At 33.2% G+C, this 21,304-nt stretch overlaps 3 protein-coding genes across 4 annotated transcripts; all 3 read right to left on the bottom strand.

Annotated features, from left to right (window-relative positions):
• Positions 1-437: 437 nt before the first annotated feature.
• Positions 438-2,310, bottom strand: LOC140838090 (probable indole-3-pyruvate monooxygenase YUCCA8). Its single transcript, XM_073204177.1, has 3 exons — positions 1,538-2,310; positions 1,076-1,447; positions 438-986 (listed from the first exon to the last, which is right to left on the bottom strand). Exons 1-3 carry the CDS (start codon positions 2,183-2,185, stop codon positions 762-764), a joined length of 1,245 nt encoding a protein of 414 aa, XP_073060278.1. The 5' UTR covers positions 2,186-2,310; the 3' UTR covers positions 438-761.
• Positions 2,311-12,657: 10,347 nt separating this feature from the next.
• On the bottom strand, positions 12,658-14,941 carry LOC140840254 (uncharacterized). Its single transcript, XM_073207513.1, has 2 exons — positions 13,608-14,941; positions 12,658-13,501 (listed from the first exon to the last, which is right to left on the bottom strand). The coding sequence occupies exons 1-2, from the start codon at positions 13,732-13,734 to the stop codon at positions 12,966-12,968; spliced, it is 663 nt and encodes a 220-aa protein (XP_073063614.1). The 5' UTR covers positions 13,735-14,941; the 3' UTR covers positions 12,658-12,965.
• Positions 14,942-15,073: 132 nt separating this feature from the next.
• LOC140840252 (sterol 3-beta-glucosyltransferase UGT80A2-like) lies at positions 15,074-21,028 on the bottom strand. 2 transcript variants are annotated; one of them, XM_073207509.1, is made up of 14 exons: positions 20,664-21,028; positions 20,353-20,552; positions 19,637-19,876; positions 19,409-19,520; positions 18,218-18,389; positions 18,059-18,121; positions 17,856-17,913; positions 17,568-17,745; positions 17,242-17,372; positions 16,480-16,582; positions 16,296-16,372; positions 15,874-15,921; positions 15,632-15,781; positions 15,074-15,398 (listed from the first exon to the last, which is right to left on the bottom strand). In XM_073207509.1, the coding sequence occupies exons 1-14, from the start codon at positions 20,806-20,808 to the stop codon at positions 15,231-15,233; spliced, it is 1,845 nt and encodes a 614-aa protein (XP_073063610.1). In that variant the 5' UTR covers positions 20,809-21,028; the 3' UTR covers positions 15,074-15,230. The 2 variants fall into 2 exon arrangements, with proteins under 2 accessions (XP_073063610.1, XP_073063611.1); XM_073207510.1 differs by lacking the exon at positions 20,664-21,028 and having other exon boundaries at positions 19,637-19,859.
• Between the last annotated feature and the right edge of the window lie 276 nt (positions 21,029-21,304).

Genomic DNA, 21,304 nt, shown 5'->3' on the forward strand with positions numbered 1-21,304 from the left:
AAGCTAAACAGTCCGAATGTCTTGTTTCCTCGGCACAATGGTGCGAGGAGATCGAGGGTATTAATTAAAATGAAAATGACTTGAAAGAGTAAGAGCTGTGAATGCACCCTACCCAGATTGAACTGCCTCAAGTTGTTAGTTAACTTGATAACTGGAATAGTATGGAACTTACTTGGGCCCCAATACATAAACAAAGATTATTATGGAGACTTGTATGAATTTGATTCCTACTATTGAGTTTGAATTTGTTTTCTTTTGTCTTAATTGCTTCATCCCTCCGATTTAAAAGTTTTACTCATTTCTATTAGCCAAAAGATAAAAGTATGTATGGCAGTCTAGCCATAAAGGTGAAGTTCCAAGATCGATTTAGTTTTGATTGATAGTTCAGTTAAATTATGTTAGAAAAGAAAAAAAGAATGGCATGAAAAATTAGAAGGATTACTTTCTTTTGGAATAATATGTTACATCGTACGTTTCCATAAGGAGTCAGTGGTAAAATAAAGGAAGGGGAAAAGCCTCATCCTCCTCGGTATACAAAAATGCCCTGCATCTTTAAAAAAACTTGGGCTTTTTGGAGAGGGCTGATCTCTATGCTATCTGCCTTTTTCTTTGTATTACCCTATTCTTCGAGAAAAATTAGGAAGGAAGAGAAGCCGGGAAAAAAACTTCAAGCCCCATTTTCACGAGTTTAAATCTTCTGGACATTCGATGCTACGGACTCGTGGCTTATGGTGTAGCAGAAGATTTGAAACGGCTTGCGACTAGAAAGTCGAAATGCATCTTCGATGAGTGGGGACTTTCTGCCTTTTCTTCTTCAAGTCATCTTTCCAAATATTTCCAATATCTTGAGCTATTTTAAGGGCATCAGCAGAAGCACCAGAGATCCCTCTTCTTGTGAATCCGACGGCATAGAGCCCAGCTTTTCCTTTCCAGCCATTTGGAAACGACGCCTTTGGGAAACCATTCTTCGAAAAGAACTCAGTTTCCTGAAACATGATGAGTAAATCAAGAAATATTAGCCTCTGAATTATGTGGTGATATCATGCACAAAGTCGATCGATCTTATTGATCATACCTTCAGCCAGTAAGGGACGTTGCTGCAGTATCCAGTAGCCAAAACAACCGAGCCCAATTCGAGCTTTTCGCCATTGACAAACTCGACTCCGGAGCTCGAAAATCTTTTGATTCCAGGGACAACTTGTACATCTCCCGACCTGATTTTCTCCAATGCACCAATGTCCAGAACTGGAGTTTTCCCCTCAGTGTTCTTGAGCTCCAAAGGCCCCACGGATGGCCGTTTCAGCCCATATTTCTCGATATTTCCAAGAATCATCCAAGCCAAAACCAGCAAAACTTTGTCCACCAACCATAATGGCAGCCATTTCAGCATAAACATAGCCAGCTCAAATGTGGACTTCCCAAACATCTCTCTTGGCAACACATGAACCTGAAAAGAACCCAAAAATATTTCATCAGCAAAATCAAGAATCAAAACTTTCTTTTAGAATCTTCTAGTTGAAATGTTATTCTTACACACCGATTTTCGAACGACCATTGCAGGCTTGGCATCATGGTTGCAAAGATCAAGAGAAATCTCCATGCCTGAATTCCCACAGCCCACTACAAGAACCTTCTTCCCTCTGAAACTTTCACCGGACTTGTAATCACAGGCATGGATCACTTCTCCACCAAATTCATTCAACCCCTCAATCTCAGGCACCAAACGTTCCGCATTCTCCCCCGTTGCCACCACAAGCCACTGACAAATGTACTCAACCTCAACTCCGTCACCAGTTACAGTTTTGACCCTCCACAGACAGCACGTTTCATCGTACTTAGCGTACTCCACACTCTCGTTAAACTGTGGGTTTATGCCAAAAAACCTGGCGTATGATTCCAGGTAATCAACAAACTGTCTCTTCGTGGGGTACTCGGGGTAGTCCTCAGGGAATGGGAATTTAGGAAGTTGGCAGAATTGCTTCGGCAGATGGAGCTTCAGGCGATTGTAAGTCCGCTTCTGCCATAAAGATGCAATGCAATCTTCTCTATCAAGAATCACAAATGGCACGCCATGATCTTTCAAGCCTGCGGCCACCGCCAGGCCGGAAGGCCCTGCTCCGACAATGACGGGGCCGTTCACCCACACACATCTGGGGGAACCCTTATCAGTAGAAAAACTTAACATTTTCTTGGTTTTCTGCTAGAAGGAATAGGGTTTTATGATTTTATCAGAGATTTAAAAACTCGGGGTTCAGTAGATTCTATGCTGAGAATATTTGTGTATTGGATAAAGTTAGGAATGAAGGGAGAGGAGGAAGATGGAGGGGCTTAAATAGAAGAGAATGCATGTGATGAAGGTGGGAGTTTATGCTTTGGAATGTGGCCATTTTCTCAAAGTCCACCTTGTATTATTTTATGTATTACTTTTATATATAATAATAATTGTGGGATTAAATATCTCATTAAAAAATTCTCTCTTTGTGAGTTATTAAAAAAAAACTATAAATTTTGAGGATTGAATATATTTTTATCCCATTAATATCTTGTATCTGAAAATCAAATAATTTCGTAGCATTTATTTGCTCGTGAAGGGATGAATGATGTCCGGTCTCAAAATTTTTTATTCGTGAGATAAATCAATTATGTTTATTTTACAATAAAAATAATATTTTTAGTATAAGAAGTAATATTTTTTCATGAATTACTCAAATAGAAGATTTGTCTCACAAAATTGACTCACGAGACCGTCTCACAAAATTTTTTATGATACTTATTAAAATTTTGGACAGGTAATTAGTACTTCACAGTATAAGTACACTAACTATTATTTTTTTTCTTTCTAAATTTAGTAATTTTCATCGGAATGTTGATGTAGCTCCGAAAATACTAACGCGACAAGAAAATATTGGGGTGACATCATATTTCTGATATGTAAACGTCACCACCATTAAAAAAATGACTAAAGTTAAAAAAAATACAAATTAGTAAATTAAAATATTCAATCGATCGACAACAAGATTAAAAATGATTACGAGACAAAAATTAAATTTCCATATGTATATTAGTTTGTTTAAAATGATCATATAGAGTACCGACATGGGTGAACTAGGTAAAAAAATGGTGGAACCCAGTGTTAACAAAACAAGTATGGATTTAGTTTAAATGAAAATCATTAGTGGAGGTGAAGGTCGAACAGAAATTTGGAGGAGAATTATGGATAGATGAAAGAGATAGGTCATCTCCATCTGATTCTGATGGACCCACAGATGCCCAATAAACAATTCTTTTTATACATTTTGCAATTTTTGAAGACAAAATGGAATGAATTTGATAACGTCAAAACATATTTAACGATTCACAAAAATTTCTGAGAGATGATTTAATGAATTATCAGTCATTCAGTCATGAGTCAATTTTATGAGACAAATATCTTATTAGATCATCGAATTTTTTTTATTTATTATTATAAATATGAATATGGTTGACACGTCTGACCAGATACTTACTATTACTTTTTTTACAAAAATACAAATGACCGTTTGAATTTTAAACAAAGAAAGAAATATGTTTAGTAAGTTTATCGAAAACATAGAGACTAAATATTTTTCACAGTAGTAAAGCATGTATAAATTAGGGGGGTGTATTCAATCTAAACTTTTAATGATTTTTAATGACTTTTTTTAAAAGGTGGACTTTTGTGGAGTTGATGGATTTTGATTGAATTTTATAGAATCTCATGGAATTGTAAAACATATTTCATAGACTTTTTTAGACTTTTTTTCAAGATTTTTGTAGATTTTTGTAAACTTTTATAATTGTGATTTATTTTTTTATTAATTTTTATTAAATAATTATTGGACATGTATAACTTATTCAATTTTAAATTTTTTTTTATTTATGAAAATGTAAATGAATTTTACTTATTTAAATGATAAATAAATTTAATTTGTGAAAAACGACAAATGAACTATCCAATTTATTGAAATCAAAATTTCAATTCTTTATGTCAATTCAACATATTAATGAACAATAGCATAAGAAAGAATAATATGAATGCTGAAGTATTCCAAAGTTTTTTCAATAATCATAATGATTCAAGAAAAAACACAATTCATCACATGTCATATCATTCATTGTTTTTATGAGATATGAAATACAATAATCATAATGCATTGATTCAAGAAAAAAACAACAATTCAAGGTTTGTACATGAATAATCATACCTTTGAATAGAAGAAATTTTTTTGGAGAGAGTGAAGAACCCTAGAGATGGCTTGAGATAGAAGAGAGATAGCGTATTTTTCAAAAAAGAAAGTCCATCAAAATCTTTGGTATAGGTGAAAGAATATTTTAGATTTTCTGTAATTGTACAAAAGGCTTCAAGGTTTGTACATGAATAATAAAATAAGAATCCTTGAAAATCTATGGATTTTTTGGATACCTCTTGACTTTTGGAGAGTTTTAAAAAGTCAAGTTTGAATACCACATGACTTTTTAAAACTCTACCAAAATCCATATTGAATACCACTAAACATATATAGAGTCATTAAAAGTTTAGATTGAATACCTCTAGATTTTAAAATTCCATAAAAGTCATTAAAAGTTTAGATTGAATACACCCCCTTTAGTTTTAAAGTAAAATCCATGCGTATCTGGCAATAGTAAAAGGTTTGAATGATGAGCCAAGTTCGAGCGCTACGTGGAGTGGAATCCCCAAATTTATATTGGATGGATAACATTTGGGATGGTGACTTCTCACGCTGTCTCGGCCCACGAAGCCCATTCCTGCCAGCCCACATTCACACTACGGCTTTGGACCCACAGTTTTTTTTTTTCCTTTTTACCGTTGTATATTACAAAATTACGTAATTATTTACGTTGCGTGAAATTTATGATAATAGCGCATTGACGCTACCGTAATTTTTTTATAATTAATTGATTAATTGTAAAAATTAATGAAATTCCAAGTGTAATTTGAAATGATTATACTTAATGCAGTGATACTATAATTATAAAAAATAATGAAAGATTAAGCTGTAATTTTAAAATGATAGAATAAAAAAAGGAAAACAGATCGTGTCATCAAGCTTTTATCTTAAAAATATAAATTGTTAAATATATAGAAGAGATGTTTATTCGTGTCTTGTATATTTACGTAGCAGCCAATTTTATACACAGAGAGCAAAAAAAAAAAACAATTGAAAAAACAAAAACGAGGTGATGTTGATATATAATAACAAGTTGTCTTCATTTAAGAGTAATTATCTTGTGAGACGCTCTCACGAATCTTTATCTGTGATATTCACAATAGAAATTAATACTATTAGCATAAAATGTAATATTTTTTATGGATGACTTAAATAAAAGACATGTCTCACAAAATACGACTCGTCAGATCGTCTCACACACGTTTCTATACTTCATTTAATGTTGTTGAATGATTCATTTCATGTATAATTTTGAATTAATGCTCTCCCATCAAAGTAATTATTAATCTCCGGTGAAACACACATCCATCATCACTACTCTTAATCAATTCTTGCAACTGAAATATAGAATGGTTCGATGATAGGTGCACCCTACCCCACTTGGAATTTTTCAAGTACAATTTTATGGGAGCATGTGAATGAAACCTTTGTTTTCACGGAGTCTCTGCTTTTCATGAAAAAAATAGCGACTATGAGGTTCTATACTAAAATTTTTCAAAAAAAATAAAAATTACATAACTAATATCGAAATTTCACGACAAAGATAATCAAAATCACAAATAAGCAAAACTTATATGGTCAAAAATACATTTTTTCCTGTTACATGGTTCGATAATAATGTACTAATTTGAAATATGGCATGCTTGTATTTTATTAAATTGCCAAATTGCTTTGGAATGAGCAGTATCATGAATCTACTGACTTTTCTATGGCCATTCCAATCAACTTTGTAACTAGGATCCAAGTGCAACAATCCAAAAGGGAAAGTGAAAATTAACTAATATTTAATTAGGGTATGATCCTTCTCAAAACTACAAAAGTAAATAAATATTTTATTTAAAAATTAAACGTGCCTCCCTGCTGACCGTTCAAATATTAGTATTAGTAAATTGCATTAAGTTTTCGATTTTAAATATATGAAATATCGAATTTGCAATATATTGATTCAAATTTTTCTCTATAGTTCAACTCTTTAAAAATTTGGATGCAACTGGTTTCCATTAAGTAAAAATTATTTTATGAATCATTTTATAAAATATGATACTCATTTATTTTTCGCTGCATGGAATAATATTTTTTGATATAAAATTATATACAAAAGAAATATAATGTTGAGTTGAGCGACGACTGATGTGATTTATGCTAGAATGAAAATTGTGTCCGTCTCCCTATTATGTCAAAAAATGTTAGCGTAACACATATGGTTTTTAAAATCATTATGCCACGTAAAATACGTATCACTATTTAATCAATATCATACTTGTTTCATATGCATATACACAAAAGATATTATTTTAAAAGAGGCATGACAATTCACAAATCCTATATATGAAAAGACGTTTAATTTAATCATTAGATAATGTAGTTTTTTTTAATGATAATAATGGCACATGCCACCCAGAGAATCTTTGGAAAGAACCAGATTTAATTTTTTTGTTTAAAAAAAAATGAAAAAGAACCATTGTAATATTTGTAAATCCTAAGCAAAAATTTGTGTACGACAGTCTCACGGATTATATTTTGTGAGAGAGATTTTTTATTTGGGTCATCCATGAAAAAAATTACTTTTAATGTTAAGAATATGATTTTTATTGTGAATATCGGTAGAGTTGACCTGTCTTACATATAAAATTGGTGAGATCATCTCACAAGAGACTCACTCTAAATCCTAATGGTCATATTCAAATTTTAGAAAGATTCGTTGGATCTTAGTGGTTTAAATGTTCGGATAATTAGTGTGTATTATTAGTTTTGGCTTTGATTATAAAACTGGCCAACTTATTAAGTTTATCGTGATTGTATTGACTATAGTCTAATAAATTCAAAAAATATATCAAGCTCTTATTTTTTAAAAAAAGATTTAATTAATTTTCTTTAAAAATCGTAAAGTTTTTTAATTAAAAATTAGCAAATACTTACGGATGTCTTATGTGTTCATAAACATATTATAAGATTAATATGTTTTAAATATTCATAAATCGAGTCAAAATTGCTCTTAATTATTGAATTACTTATATATTGTTTTTTTATTACTTATATATTGTGTTTTTTTTAAAATTAAAATAGTTAACATGGAAAGAGTTTCAATTTGAATAAAAATAAGAAAATATAGATAAGCTAGAAATTAAATATTATTCTTAGTAGGAGTTGACCACATGGTAGAGAACATGCCTCGTTTTAATTTTAAACTGAATTCCATATAAAAGGAATTATGGGCTCTAGGAAACACATTCTATTATACCGTAATTGTTTTTTATCCATGACTTGATATATATATATATATATTTATATATATATATATATATATATATATATATATATATATATATATATATATAATTTATTTGATTATACTTAAAATTTACAGATGAAAACTTCTCCACATGCAGATGGCGAGGGATACATAGCGTTGTGGGAATGTGGATGAATATTAATGGCTTTCCCCTTTTTTATTATTATTCACTGCCCCATAAAACGAGGTCGGTAATACCGTTGGAGTTGGCTAAACATGGTCGTCCTTCCATTATTATAAAATTATTAATTTATTTAATCAAGGTGCCGCCCAAAACTACTATTTTCAATTACTGCATATTTTAAAATCAAATAAATTATGTGTGTGTGTGTGTGTATATATATATGTATATATATATATTGAAAAATCACCCATATATTGCTGTAGGCACATTGAATTTCATGAAAAAAAAGAGTAACATTTGATAAAAATAACTATATCCCAAATCCAAAATGAAAATAATTATATATCTGAAAATTTAATTAAAAAAATTCAGTTTAGTCAATTATAAAAACAAATTAAGAAATCATCTTTAGAGTTCTTAACTTAATAAAAAATTTCAAAATCTTTAAAAAATTAAATTAAACAACAAAACCCCAAAGTTTCCGAAATTAAACGAATTATGTTCATTACATGGTTTTTGGTTCGATGCATGCATACGTTTACCAGATACAACTTTCCATATTTTCGAGACTCATTATTTCATAAATAATTAATTTATTTCTTTGAAAATTTTCATATGCTTTATTCTGTTTTCGAGAGTATATATATATATAAATTAGCACATGGTGAGCACAACAGGTTCGTTAGTTTCGTTAACAGTCCTAATTTAATGTATTTGCCACTATTCGGCTCATTTATTCATAAAACTCAATTATTTATTATCTAATCTTGAAATATGCGAACAACCACATGGATTAGCACTTACCTACATACATACATACATATATATATATATATATATATATATATATATATATATATAATATGTATATATATATAGCCAATTTTGATATCCTGCACACCTATATGAGCACCGATGATGTGTCACTCACCTATTAGATGTGATGAAATATATAAAAATTGCGCATCCAATGGTTGAGTGACACCTCATCGGTGCTCACAAAGGTTCGTACGGTAGGTGTGTAGGATATCAAAACTGATAATTATATAGCATGCACTGTATGTAAGATACACATAATTAATCATAACGATGATATCAAAATAAGATCGAACAAACGAGCAACGATGATCCAAAAATTAAATGACACACTTGAAATATTTTAAATAATAAACTAACAAAATCATCATGTTTCGATTATTGTATCATATAAATCATTGCATAGAAACTAATATAATCAACAATTTAAATGTTTGTTTCGAAATATTGTATTTATTATTTTAATAAATACAATTACAACTCATCACTAGTCAAGATTGATTCTTTGATTATGTCTTGTATTTCTTTTGGTCAGGAATCTTGCGGCCTCCAACCTTTTTGGCGTTTTGGAGAAAATCACACGGATTTGACAACTGTTTGCAAAGTAATGGATTTGTTTCTTTTCCATAAATAAATCATTTATTCTCGCTTCAAAGATTTCATTACATTTGTTATTAAAACTTAAATACATACATATGTGGCAAAATTATTCATTCTTCGAGTAATGTGACGTATCCATATTGACCACAAACAAGGCATTTTAGAAACTAACCCGTAAAAACATTGATATATTATATTCGCTGTTTTCACACATTATCTTACGTTTTAGAATTTTTTAAATTTTCAAAAGTTGTCATGCGGTTACCACTTTACATGTTGTATCAAGTAAAAATTTTCATTTTTAGAGAGACATGAGTTCAAATCCTCGTAGATGTATAAAAGTAATGCTATCAAAATTTTGATATTGTACTTCGAAGACTAACCTAAGAAAAAATTCAAAGGATGAAGTGAATCCACAGAAAAGTTAGTAAGATCATAGAGCTAACTCATTTTACAAATCACGGTCATACGACTCACTATAAAATTGGTAATAGAGTTGAGCTAATTTAGTATTCTTGTAATAGTAACGTAATTCTTTGGTTCAAGATGAATCTTTCTCAACAATTTGGTATAACTTCTCTTATATATTTAAATCTACGTTAAAACAAATCCTTTTGTTTGTATTGTATGTTACAGACTATATATACATATTCAATTTCAAAATAGACAAAGTAATACCCTTCCTCTACAATTTGGAATGGTCCATACCTTAAATTTGATCATGACTAAGACCACAACATGTAAATTAATACACGAGTTTTCCGAAGTAGGTAGGTAACACTAACGACCATCACCAACAATAATTAAATTGAAATTGACTAACTTGGACTTCATACAATTGTCACCATTCTTCATTAGCCACCAGTATAACTGTATATAAGACAAAATCCACCATTTATTATTTAGATAAAATCTTTCAACATATTAAAATTAAATTTTGAGATACGTACTTTGGTTGGTAGTCATGGGATGGATTCAGAATGTACACCCGAGCTGTGCTGTCATACTGATAACAAAATTTTTTTAAAAAAAATTAATTAGAATTAAATGAACTTAAGTGATAAGATCCAGAGATGTTCCTGTCATAATAACAGATATATGTTTCTCATAATTTGAGATCGAAGTCTTGCTTTAGTTCCCGATCCATGTGCTAGCTTAAACATCTTCACAGGGCTCGCCGCACCCAGTGTCAAATATAGAGCTTCGAGTTATTGAGTTTGATATCTATGTAATACCCGTCTCACAAAATTAATCGTGTGTGTTAATTAGAGTATAATTGAGCCCATTCTTGATTGATATTTGTAGCCACACAATGGCCGCAGATGTACTTCTACGAGTAAATGAGCTTGGCACAATTTCAAATTTCCAGCTAGAAGGTTGAGATTGACTCCAGACTTAGGGGGACCTTCAATTCAAATGTAGCCCAAGGACCAATACAGCGGTTGAACTATTAATACTTGAGCTATACTTCAACTTGAGCTCGAATCCATATAAATGAAAAACGAGTGTATTAACTCCATTCTCCCGATCCCACGCGGATTAAAAATCGTTGTACAATCCGTGGAGCGGGATCACTTTGACTCTTTTTTAGAAACTTGAACACTTGTATGATGAAATTTATTTATTAGTGTTTGTTTGTTAACAAAAACAGAATTTGATATGTCAATGACTTGTAGTTCGTCTGACCAATTGACACCAAGACGGGGTCTCTAATCGATACTCAAATATAATATTCCTCTCCCCAGCTTAAAAAAAAAAAGAATATATATTGAGTTGATGGTTATCAAGGTCATGGAATAGTTCTAGAGAGAGCCCCCATTGCAGGGATTGAAATGATAAATTATGGAAATTGGACCAAAATTGTATATATTTTTTCAGGGCAATTGGGTCAATGAAATTGGTCCAGTAGGGGTCCTAAACTACGATAATAAATGGTCCTGAAATGATAATGATGAAGACTTTGGTTGTATTGAAATTCATGTGAATCAGTTGTGTGTTGGCCCATTACACCATTTCTTGCCCATAACTAATTCGGATAATCACACTTTAAGTCAATTTGCCATTTAAAAATAGGAGACTTTTTATTTAACAATCAATAAGAATTATATTAGTTTTAACAGAAGAGATAGATTGAATCATACAATCTATTAACGGAATAAAAAAAAAGAAAGGAAAAATAATCTTGAATCTATCAAGAAAACTGTAGCAAATTTGGAGTAAATGTTGTATTTATGGAGTTGAAAGAGATTGAAGGACCGACTCTTAAAATTTGTAGCTTGCACTTGAAATCTCTGAGGGCAATTGAAGGCTCATGCTTACGTAGTTCATCAAAAACTGAAGAACATTTTTTAATATTTGCATATAAAAATACAAGTTTTTAATTTTATTGTCTATACGTAAAAAGTTGGAACGATCTAAATGAAAAGAAATCTTCATTTGGTCATATAATTTTCATTTCTTATACTTTTTGTTAAAACCTTTTTTTATCCCATAACTTGGACTCAATTAGGAACGAACGAACATGTTATTACTCTTTTTTTTTTTTTTAATAAAATAATTTGGGTCAACTTTCAAAGAAAATGAATTTATGAAGCCATTAGCAGAAGGTACGTGTCCAGTTGTGGACAGTAGCCCAAGTAACCTATGTTCATTTAAGCAGCCCAGGATGATTCTTATCTCCTCAGTATTTGGGCCTTGTCCAGATGAAATTATATATTCTTCCCTGCCCAAAGACAAAAAGCTTATTTCAAATTGAGAAATTGATTATTCTAATCTATTTCAAAGTCATCATTTTAAAAATGACTTTCTTTATTACTTGTATTATGTTTTATTTAATTTAAAAAAAATCTTAAAATACCATTTTTCTATGAAAACACAAGTTCCATTGTTGTGATTCATTTGTTTTATTATCTATTATTTCTCTTTAAGAGTTGATTTAACATTTGTTCTGTTTTATTTCATTTATAATATATTAATTTTTTTAATACTACTTACTTATATCAATAAACATATTTTAATAAAATTATGAATTGTTGGTTTGAATTAGTATATACGAAACCACCATAGTTATACTATTTTAATTACAATTGTTGCTGATATAAAATAATATAAACAAAATCACCAATCACCATGGTTATGAAACGTGATAATCACATCAATGTGAGTTTACATAAATATAAACAAAAAATCTGATAGTCTCAATTAAATATCTACTTTATTCCATGTTAACATTTTATGAACATGCACAACAAACCTTCAAAAGAATAAAATACATAAAAATAATACTCGACAAAGGAATTATCTCAAATTATCGTCAGACTATGTCCAAATGCATGTGATTCATAAGATTATTCGTGAAATTACGAAAATCAAATAAAGAGTTTGAGATAAAGAAATTGATGATGAATAGAGTTTAAATGATAGGAGATATTTATGTAATTTGATATGATAAAAAACTATTTCGATAAATTAATTTAATTTTCAAATTTGGGCCGAGTTGGACTGAATTTTAACAAAACTGATGCACCGAAAATTAATTATATATTCTTCATAAGCATGAACAAAATGCTGATGATCTCAACTTTGGGACGATTTTAACAACTCCACCCTAGCTCAAAACCAAAAAACAAAAAAAAAAAACAAATAATTGAAAAACATATGGGGTGAGAATCCTCCTCCTTCACCAATGCCTGATTATACGGTATAGACTACTGTATAATCCTCCTCCTTCGGTGAGAATCCTCCTCCTCCACGTTCATATCTATGCATGTTCTGTCGTGAAGATGACCAACTCTATCACTTGGAGCTTTCAATTTTTTTCGATAGAAATAAAACCCCTTTCTCGATTTATTCAAAAACCATGCAAACTGGCCAAATAAACCAAAAAATGAAGGGAAAAAAAACTTCCTTGCAAACTGCAAAAATCCTACAAATGAAGAGACAGATCAAGGTTCTTTTCTTTCTCCCTGTCATCATCGCCAAAGCTCTGCTTAATCTCCATCTTCTCGCATTCCTCTCCAAATCCACTCCACAATCTTTGGCTCCTCCGCCAACTCGCATAGCTCTGTTCATCAATTCCAGTCTCATACACCTCATTCAAGAATTTCCCGCGGCAAAACACGACATTATTGAATTGGGCTCCGCCATTTGATCCACATTCCTGGCCCTGAAACTGGCGAAGACTGGCGGCATGCGCGGTGATATAACCGGAAGGGCTGAAAATTCCGATTTGATGATAACTTGGAGGAAACATCATCGGCGGCGGCGGTGGGGAGAGTGGATGAAAGGCGCCGTTGAAAGTATTTTCACATACCCTTTTGTTCTTTCTTGCTGAAGTCCTCTCTTTCTTGTGCGCATTTTGATGGCCGCCCAAAGCTTGCGAACTGTGAAACTTTCTTGAACAGTATAAACAGGGGAAGGGTTTTGTTGCCTCTTCTGCTTTATTATTTTCACCCTCCATTCCTGTATATAAGCAAATAAATATGATAAAGATCAAATAACCAAATAAATGTTCTTGAAATGTAATTTTTTTTACAACATGTAAGCTAAAAATGTAAAAAAGGCCGACCTTTGAAATGGTACTGCACAAAGCCTAGCCAGGAAGAAGTAGCAGAGCAAGTACAACTTCTACAGAGTTCAAAGTTGGATTCTTTTTTCTTTTGGTATGAATATGTAGAACTATGAAAGAGTGTCATTTTCCTATACTCTTCATTTATAACTGTTGGATTATTAATTATTATCTACAAATATACAAGTTAAGTTTATGGAAAAGAGTGCATGGCCAAATGACAGGAGGAGTTGTGAGATGTATGGGCTTGTATGCAGAAAAGATAAGAGTAAAGATAGGCATTGCAAGTAATGTTCCAATTGGTTTCTTGGATACTGAGTTAAGGACTGATTGGAGAGATGTTAAATTGTTTTTTAGGAGAGATGTTAAATGAGTATATTGGGAAATGGGATCATCCATGTATCTGGTTTGACAGTGAGGAACACGGGGGTGTTCGACTTTTGCAGGCAATTTTATGATTTATTTATGTCTTCATTCAGTCTACAAGACTAGAATTGGTCGAGTTAATGCATTCCTTTCAATTCGATAAACGTGATAATAATGGCGGTCTCGTCATCTTTCTTACTGTTCATATTCGGGTTAATCTCATGTCCAGAATGTGTGTTGAGTACTCTATCTTACACAAAGTTTTACATCCAAAAGTTTGCCACATACACGAGCACTTACTGAATATTCATCATGTATTTTTTAAAGTCAATGTTCAATCTTTTTTTTCCTTATATTAGGATGGTAAACTATAGTGGGAAATTCGATATTCATAATTTATCTCACGATGTAAAAGATTATTAAACTTGATAATTTTCAGATTTTCAAAATCTAGCTAGAGCTAGAGTATATAGACACGAGCGTGTCAAAAGATGCGAATTACAAGGATGGATTGCCCCTACCAAGCACTGTAATTCAGTGCAATAAATGGTTATGGGGGGCAAACCCACTGCACATTCATTCACCCCACATTCTACACCGCCAACCCCATGACAACTTGCTCACTTTTTATTTGCTGAATCTGCAAGGATGCCAGACGCAACGGCAACATAAACACAGTGGTCCATTTTCCCAAACTTGGCATCTTATTAGGTTCACAGGTGTCCCAAGATCTAAATAAGAATGAAGAAATCAGAAAGGTTTCGATCTCACATTTGCATGACCAAACTCCGCACCTAGTTTTATATTTGGTTTTCGGAAACTAGCAAAAAAAATGTCTTTTGTTTGATGTGTGTAGAGAACTATACACAGAATTTCAGATTTTATGCATAAAGCAGTAAACCTTAAGTTGTCCAAAGAGGCGAAAAGGGTTTGTAACCATACAAGAAGAAAATTGTTTCTTTTCGATGGTTTTGTGGTTGAAACCGAAAAGATTTGATGAGCAAAACAAGATTTTGAACAGAATGACTATGGTCACTGACTTTATTCACACAAAAGAAGTCTGATACTCGGGAATAAAGAACCTTTAGGAAAATGAACACTTGGAACCTTAAAAGAGTGTAATCTATTTCGGACTTTGTAGTTAGGAGGAAGTACCATTAACAACAATATATCACTCTCTAGCAATAACGCTTATAATTCCATTTACCAATACAGAGCATACACAATGGGAGACGGAAAACCTTGTTGGCTCAAAATCTAGGAACAACCGAAGCATCTCCTTATTGATAAGATACTTGATGGCATGTGTTCTGGGTCGGGCTCAACTTTTTTGCGTGGAAGGTGTTTGAAGAATGCTTTCACAGCTCCAGTGACACCATCTTCGTTTTCCATGGCCTTCGCAAGCTCAACGGCTTGCTCCTTGACCTGCGCATAGTCTATCCAGTTCATATTCAAATTACAAAATATCATTTCCCATAGTTTTTGCTAACTGCTTTTTGAAACGAGGTTCTTATATAAAGTTACTTAGAAATGGAAAATCCTTCCAATGATACGTGACTCCAATTTTCATTTAATCTGGACAAAAGAAATTGACAAGCTCTTTTCGATCTAAACATATCATATTAATATAAAATAAAAGTAAAACTCAGAATAAGTACCTTGGGATCTAGCATAAAATTGATTGCATCAACAAGCTTTTGAAGTGAAAATTCATCAACTGGAATAGGTGGAGGACCAACTTTTCTGGCATGAACTCTTTCTCCCCAAAAAGGTTGGTCCCCAAAGAAAGGAATGATTGTTGTGGGACACTGTATTGCAAAACAAACAAACAAACAAATAAATAATGAAATAGTAAAGAACAAAGTCTGGGTGAGCAAAACAACAAGGATGTAACATATACCGCAGCTTTAAGACCAGCAGCCGTTGTTCCTGCACCTCCATGGTGCACCTAAAATCAGTGCAAAACAACGATATTATGAGACTAAAAATAAACTAGGGTCTCATCCAATGTCATGCATGCACACAGAACTATGAGTTCTGGATAATGATGACACACTACCATTCAAAACACGAAAACATCAGCAACTGGCTCAGTTGGAAAACGCTGTACAACAATTTGCTTTTACCCTTCAGAACTATAGCACAAGACAGCTAATAACACTTGGTAACTTACTAATATACTATTTCAGTTTTACTCGAGTCTGAGGCTCTGAGCCAAAAAATAGAGATCAAGAACAGATGGGTAGGAAAAAAGAATCCTTGTAACAAAAGAGTGAAAAGACTATAACAAATGTCCAGATGCTCATAAAAAAATTCACTTACCACGGCTGCGCATTGCAAGAAAAGCCAATCATGAGGGCAATTATCAAGCAAATATACAAAGTCCTTCTCTTCAGCCACTAAGAAGAAACATAAGATTTTGAATGAGTTTGATTTATATGGAAAGCGAACGGCAGAAATCATGTGTAAATAGTAGGATGATAAAAATATGGAAGAGGGAACTCACAGTTACCAAGGCCACCCCAGCCTTTATTGATAATACCCCTTTGTTTAGTTATTTCTAAAGCTTCGACAATTATTTTCGTCATTTTCTCTGGTTCTTGAACAGGCTGTGCTAGAGGAAAAACAAGTCAAAGATGAAATAAGGACTCCTTTTTGGGAAAGAAGAGAGAAGCTAAGTTAGAGAAGATAGAGAGTGAAAACCAAGGGAAAGTTAGCCGAAAAGTATATAGTTGGTGGTGGGAGAGGGTGTTTGGCAAGGAAAAAGGAAAACAAAAACATACATGAGTTTATTAGGGAAACAGGAAAATATATTTTCAAACACAACAAAAAATGCCTTTCCCTTGGGAGGAAAGAAAAAATGATGTCAAATTGCATGAACTAATAGATTCCCGTACTTGTACTTGCACATGCAAATTTATAAACAATTTCCTCTCAAGTGTGATTTCCACCAATAATTTCATGCCCATCATTGGATTTTCTGTGTACAGAAAAACCCTATCCAATGATCAAAATTGGTGATCCATGATTTACATAACTACATGTATGCCAATAAACTGTAGTTTGGCCACCAGTATCACAAAAGAAAAACTACCAATTACGTCAAAAAATATTCAAAGCCAAAAAACCAAGATAAGTTTTATATCACCAAGACACAAAAATAGTGAAAAAACTGAGTTTTGGTCTCCCTTTTGTTTTTCTTAAAAATAAATCTAGGAAGGGGGGGGGGGGGGGTACAATCCGGATGTGGAACCCAAGGGATACTCACCAGGCTGCCAAATCCAATATAAATAGGCTTTGGGCCAGATTTAAGCCAGTTTACAAGTGCCTCAGGCGGTTCAAAATTTGTCGCAAGATCAAGGAAGCAAAATCCAACCACATCAACCTTAGGGCCCCAATCTGAAAGAAAAGATGCATGCCCATAAAGCTCAATAATCAATCTTGCAAGCATAAACAAGCAATGGTTCTTACAACTGTAACAGATATCACGACAATGACAACCAACTAGCTTAATAATTTAAATATGACACAGAAGATTTCACAAGGAAATAGCATTTGATTCTTCGTGTAAAGACAATTCAGAGAAATTATCACCTTTTGGTTTTGGAACAAGGTGAGGACTCCATATATAGCCATGCGGAATATCTGCCTCGGATCCTTGTGAACCGCTCAAATAAGTGACAGGGCGTAGCCTCAGCTTTTTTTTCCTAACGTCATTTATCATGTCTCTTATTCCTAGCCATATCAACGAGTCAACTATCTGATACGATAACTGTAAAGTTCATCAAGAAAAAATTATAAAAATGGTGCAAATATAACGGCAAGTACTTTTTAACGACATATTTGCAAGCAATATAAATCAATAGTATTCTTCAAACCCACTCTATATCCAGCTGGCTGCTTAACACGAGACAAAGGATGGGGGAATTCACTGGTTGGCCTGGCAGGAAAAGAAACTGTCCTTTAGAAAGACGTTAAGACAAATAATTAAAAGTAGAAAAACATTAATATCGGAACCAACTTTCATCTCTTAATAAACCAAAAGGAATTAAAAACCGCTCAAACAAATCTAGGTAAGAGCTTACGTCCATGGCATTGTGAAAAATATATGAAGAGGAATTTTCAGTGCCTCTGCGACATGTGTGTGCCTGCAGATATCTATAGGTTAGTAGATAGGCATCTTTTAAAACCAGATTTTCACAAAATCCAAATTAAATATGAGAATGCACGGGTCACACATCTAACCATATGCTGGGGGATTCGCAATCATTGCATCTGCTTTGAAAGGAATACCAGAGTCCATGTCAGGCTCTTTGCATGCTGCTAGTAGAGAATATATAATTTCCTTTATTTGATTTCTTTGTACAGGTATTTCTGAAGGCCCGGACGGCAAGAACCCTTTGTTTTTTACCATATCTGGAGAAGAGAAATGTAAAGTTTTATGTTATTCTTTGATTTATTTATAGATGGCAACTTCATTCATGTACTCTGCCAAGGAGAAAGAACTCAAGTTCAGGATCAACTTAAAAACAATTAGTTATAAGGAAATAATGCCTTCAGGTAGACTTCTCTGCATCATGACATCATGATGACCTTCAAGTAGACTTCTCTGCACCATGACATCATGATGACCTCAACTATAACATTTAATTAATACCCAGATAAAGAAACAAGTCAAATGGTTTCATGGCATGTCAACATCGAGCAAAAAGGTCTTCAAAATTTCAAAATTCATACTATCGTATCAGGTTAAACTTTCAAACATTTGAAGGCGACAGTTTTTCAGGAAGTACCATTGTGCAATCTAGTTGTCAGCCATAATTTTCAGTAGAGATATTAGGCAAGAGGATCATGGCTCAGCCGAACAATTGAAGTTCTCTTAACTAGATGGCAAATACATCTAAAATGACTTTGCGATGAAACAATACTGCCCCAAAAACCATTGCTGGTAAATGCAACCTTTCATTGTTCGGCCGTATATATAGGACTGACAAAAGCAATCATATGAAAAAGGGACTAAATGGAGATGATTGAAAAGCCCTTAAATTCATAAGACTTAAGGTTTTGTAACTCTACTTCATGTATACCACTGAAGTTAATTCTATACGTCATGCAGGTTTGATGTCTATGACTTCTATAATTTTTTGTAAAGACAGCATACGGATTACTCATTGGTATAACTTCAGAGGTTATTTTCAAAGCTAGTAAGAAATGCTCAAAATTTCGAAGTTCTAAAATACCCCAAACATATTATGTTAGCACTATGCAAGAAGTTTTATCTAGAAAAGGTGAGTTACCCATGGATAAAAGTATATAAGCACCAAGATGCTCGGATCTGTATTCGTTGGATAAAATCATTAAACAAATATAGACATTCAAGCTTTCCAGCCGAACATTCATAAATAACAAGAAAAATATAAGAACTAGAAACGTACATCCAGCAAGAACTTTTGGATCCCCACCAAGGGGATAGAATTCCAGCCCAGAAGTCAGTACAAACTCTTTGAAATTAGAATGAGTAGCCAATCTAACACGATGTCCATAATCCTGCAACGCATCATAATCATACGCAACTTAATAAAGGACGCAATTTTTTTTCAAAAAGGTTGTCTAACCACATTCCTGTAGCACCAAAAGAAATCTACACTGATATAGTTATATACCTGCAGTTGCTTTCCAATAGCAACAAATGGCTGTACATCTCCACGAGTTCCAACAATAAGCATCACAATTTGCATAGGAGGAATATACTGAAGGTCTGAATCATCCAGCGGCTCTTCATCAACTTCACCAAATGTTTTTCCAGAGCCAACACCAAGGGCTTGAGGTTCAACGTCTCCAGGAACTTCAAATTCTACGGTTCCATCATCTTTGACAGTAGCAATTCTGTTCAACAATTTGAGCTGCATTGCTTTAAATATTTAACAAAAGCCCCGGGCTTGTCCTCAATTTAACAATTTAAACTGCACGTTTAACTATTTTAACCAAGATCTCAGGCACACAATCGTATTAAATTACTTCACAAAAATACATTAAGTTCACCAAAGGGTCAATTGAAGTCAGCAGCCAACAGCTTCACACATATATCAACCAAGCCTTTTATGCGAGGCTTCAATAGGCATAAGCAAATCGTTTTGAAATCACATTTCACATAGATTCATCTTCCAGAATGTAAACATTTTTACCCTATAACACTTCATGAACAGTTGGCATATCACATTTCAAATGCCATAAACTCGCAAGATAAACAGCACAAAAACTTGTAAAATTAATTTCCAAACTAGAATAAAGTATCTATAAGATTCACGTAAAACTCGGAAATTAAGCACGGCAGAACAAATGCTAAAGCAAGTTGCAACACTGTAAAAAGAATCCTTACCTTCTGTTGTACAGATATTCGGTCATCAAATATTTGTGCAGCCTCTTCGGCGAGTATATTATTCCGTCGCTGCTTCTCAGTGTTAGGAAGATGCTTCTCAGTTTTCGATCTTTCCAACCCCGAAGGAGCATCTAACTTATCAGAATTCATAATTTCCGGAGGCACCGTATTCACTCGAAAAAAACTCGCCCCTCTGCTCCCTACAAGGAATAATTAAAAGCAGTTCCCATCACGCAACCTCACCGAACTTAACCATCCTCTCTCTCACTATCCATTCACTCAATTCTAAAATAGACAAAACCCTAATTCACCTGAAGAGTCGCTGCTGCCATTGGAAAGCGGTGGAGCAGAGGCGGCTGTATCAACTGGAGCAGAAATACTCTCCGGAGCATCTTCCTTGGAGTGAATGGAGACATCAACTGCACTAGAAGCAGTGTTAGCTCCCTCGTTCGACATCCGCTCCGCCAAACTTCGACTCTTGGAGAGATCTACAGAAACCAACTACGTATAGTTTATAGATGAGCACACAGTGGTGGTGAAAGTGCGTGTAATGTGGATATGGTGATGAGCCACGTTCCAAAAGAGTGGGCTAAAAGAATCTGCTCGAACCTTTCGAATCGGTCCGGAGAACTTCTTGTTTCTTGTAGGAAGAAAACGAAAATCGACGCGCGGGTCAGCGCGTAGAAATTCAATGTGGACAAGACCCCGCGGCCCCTCCTTTAATTATTTTTTCTTTTTTTTATTTTAAAAATAATTCTTAAAATATATTTTATAAAATATATAGAACTATTTTTAATTTATACAAATAATAAATAAATGATTAATAATAAAAAATATTTTATCATCTATTCTTTTTTTTCCGGTTATTTTGTTGTATTTCATAAGCTACCCGTTAAATATATTATTTATCGCAACATTCGATGATCCAAATAGCGGACATTGCAGCTTGTTT

This window comes from Primulina eburnea, chromosome 8, assembly GCF_022965805.1.
Source record: "Primulina eburnea isolate SZY01 chromosome 8, ASM2296580v1, whole genome shotgun sequence".
Classification (NCBI taxonomy): Eukaryota; Viridiplantae; Streptophyta; class Magnoliopsida; order Lamiales; family Gesneriaceae; genus Primulina; species Primulina eburnea.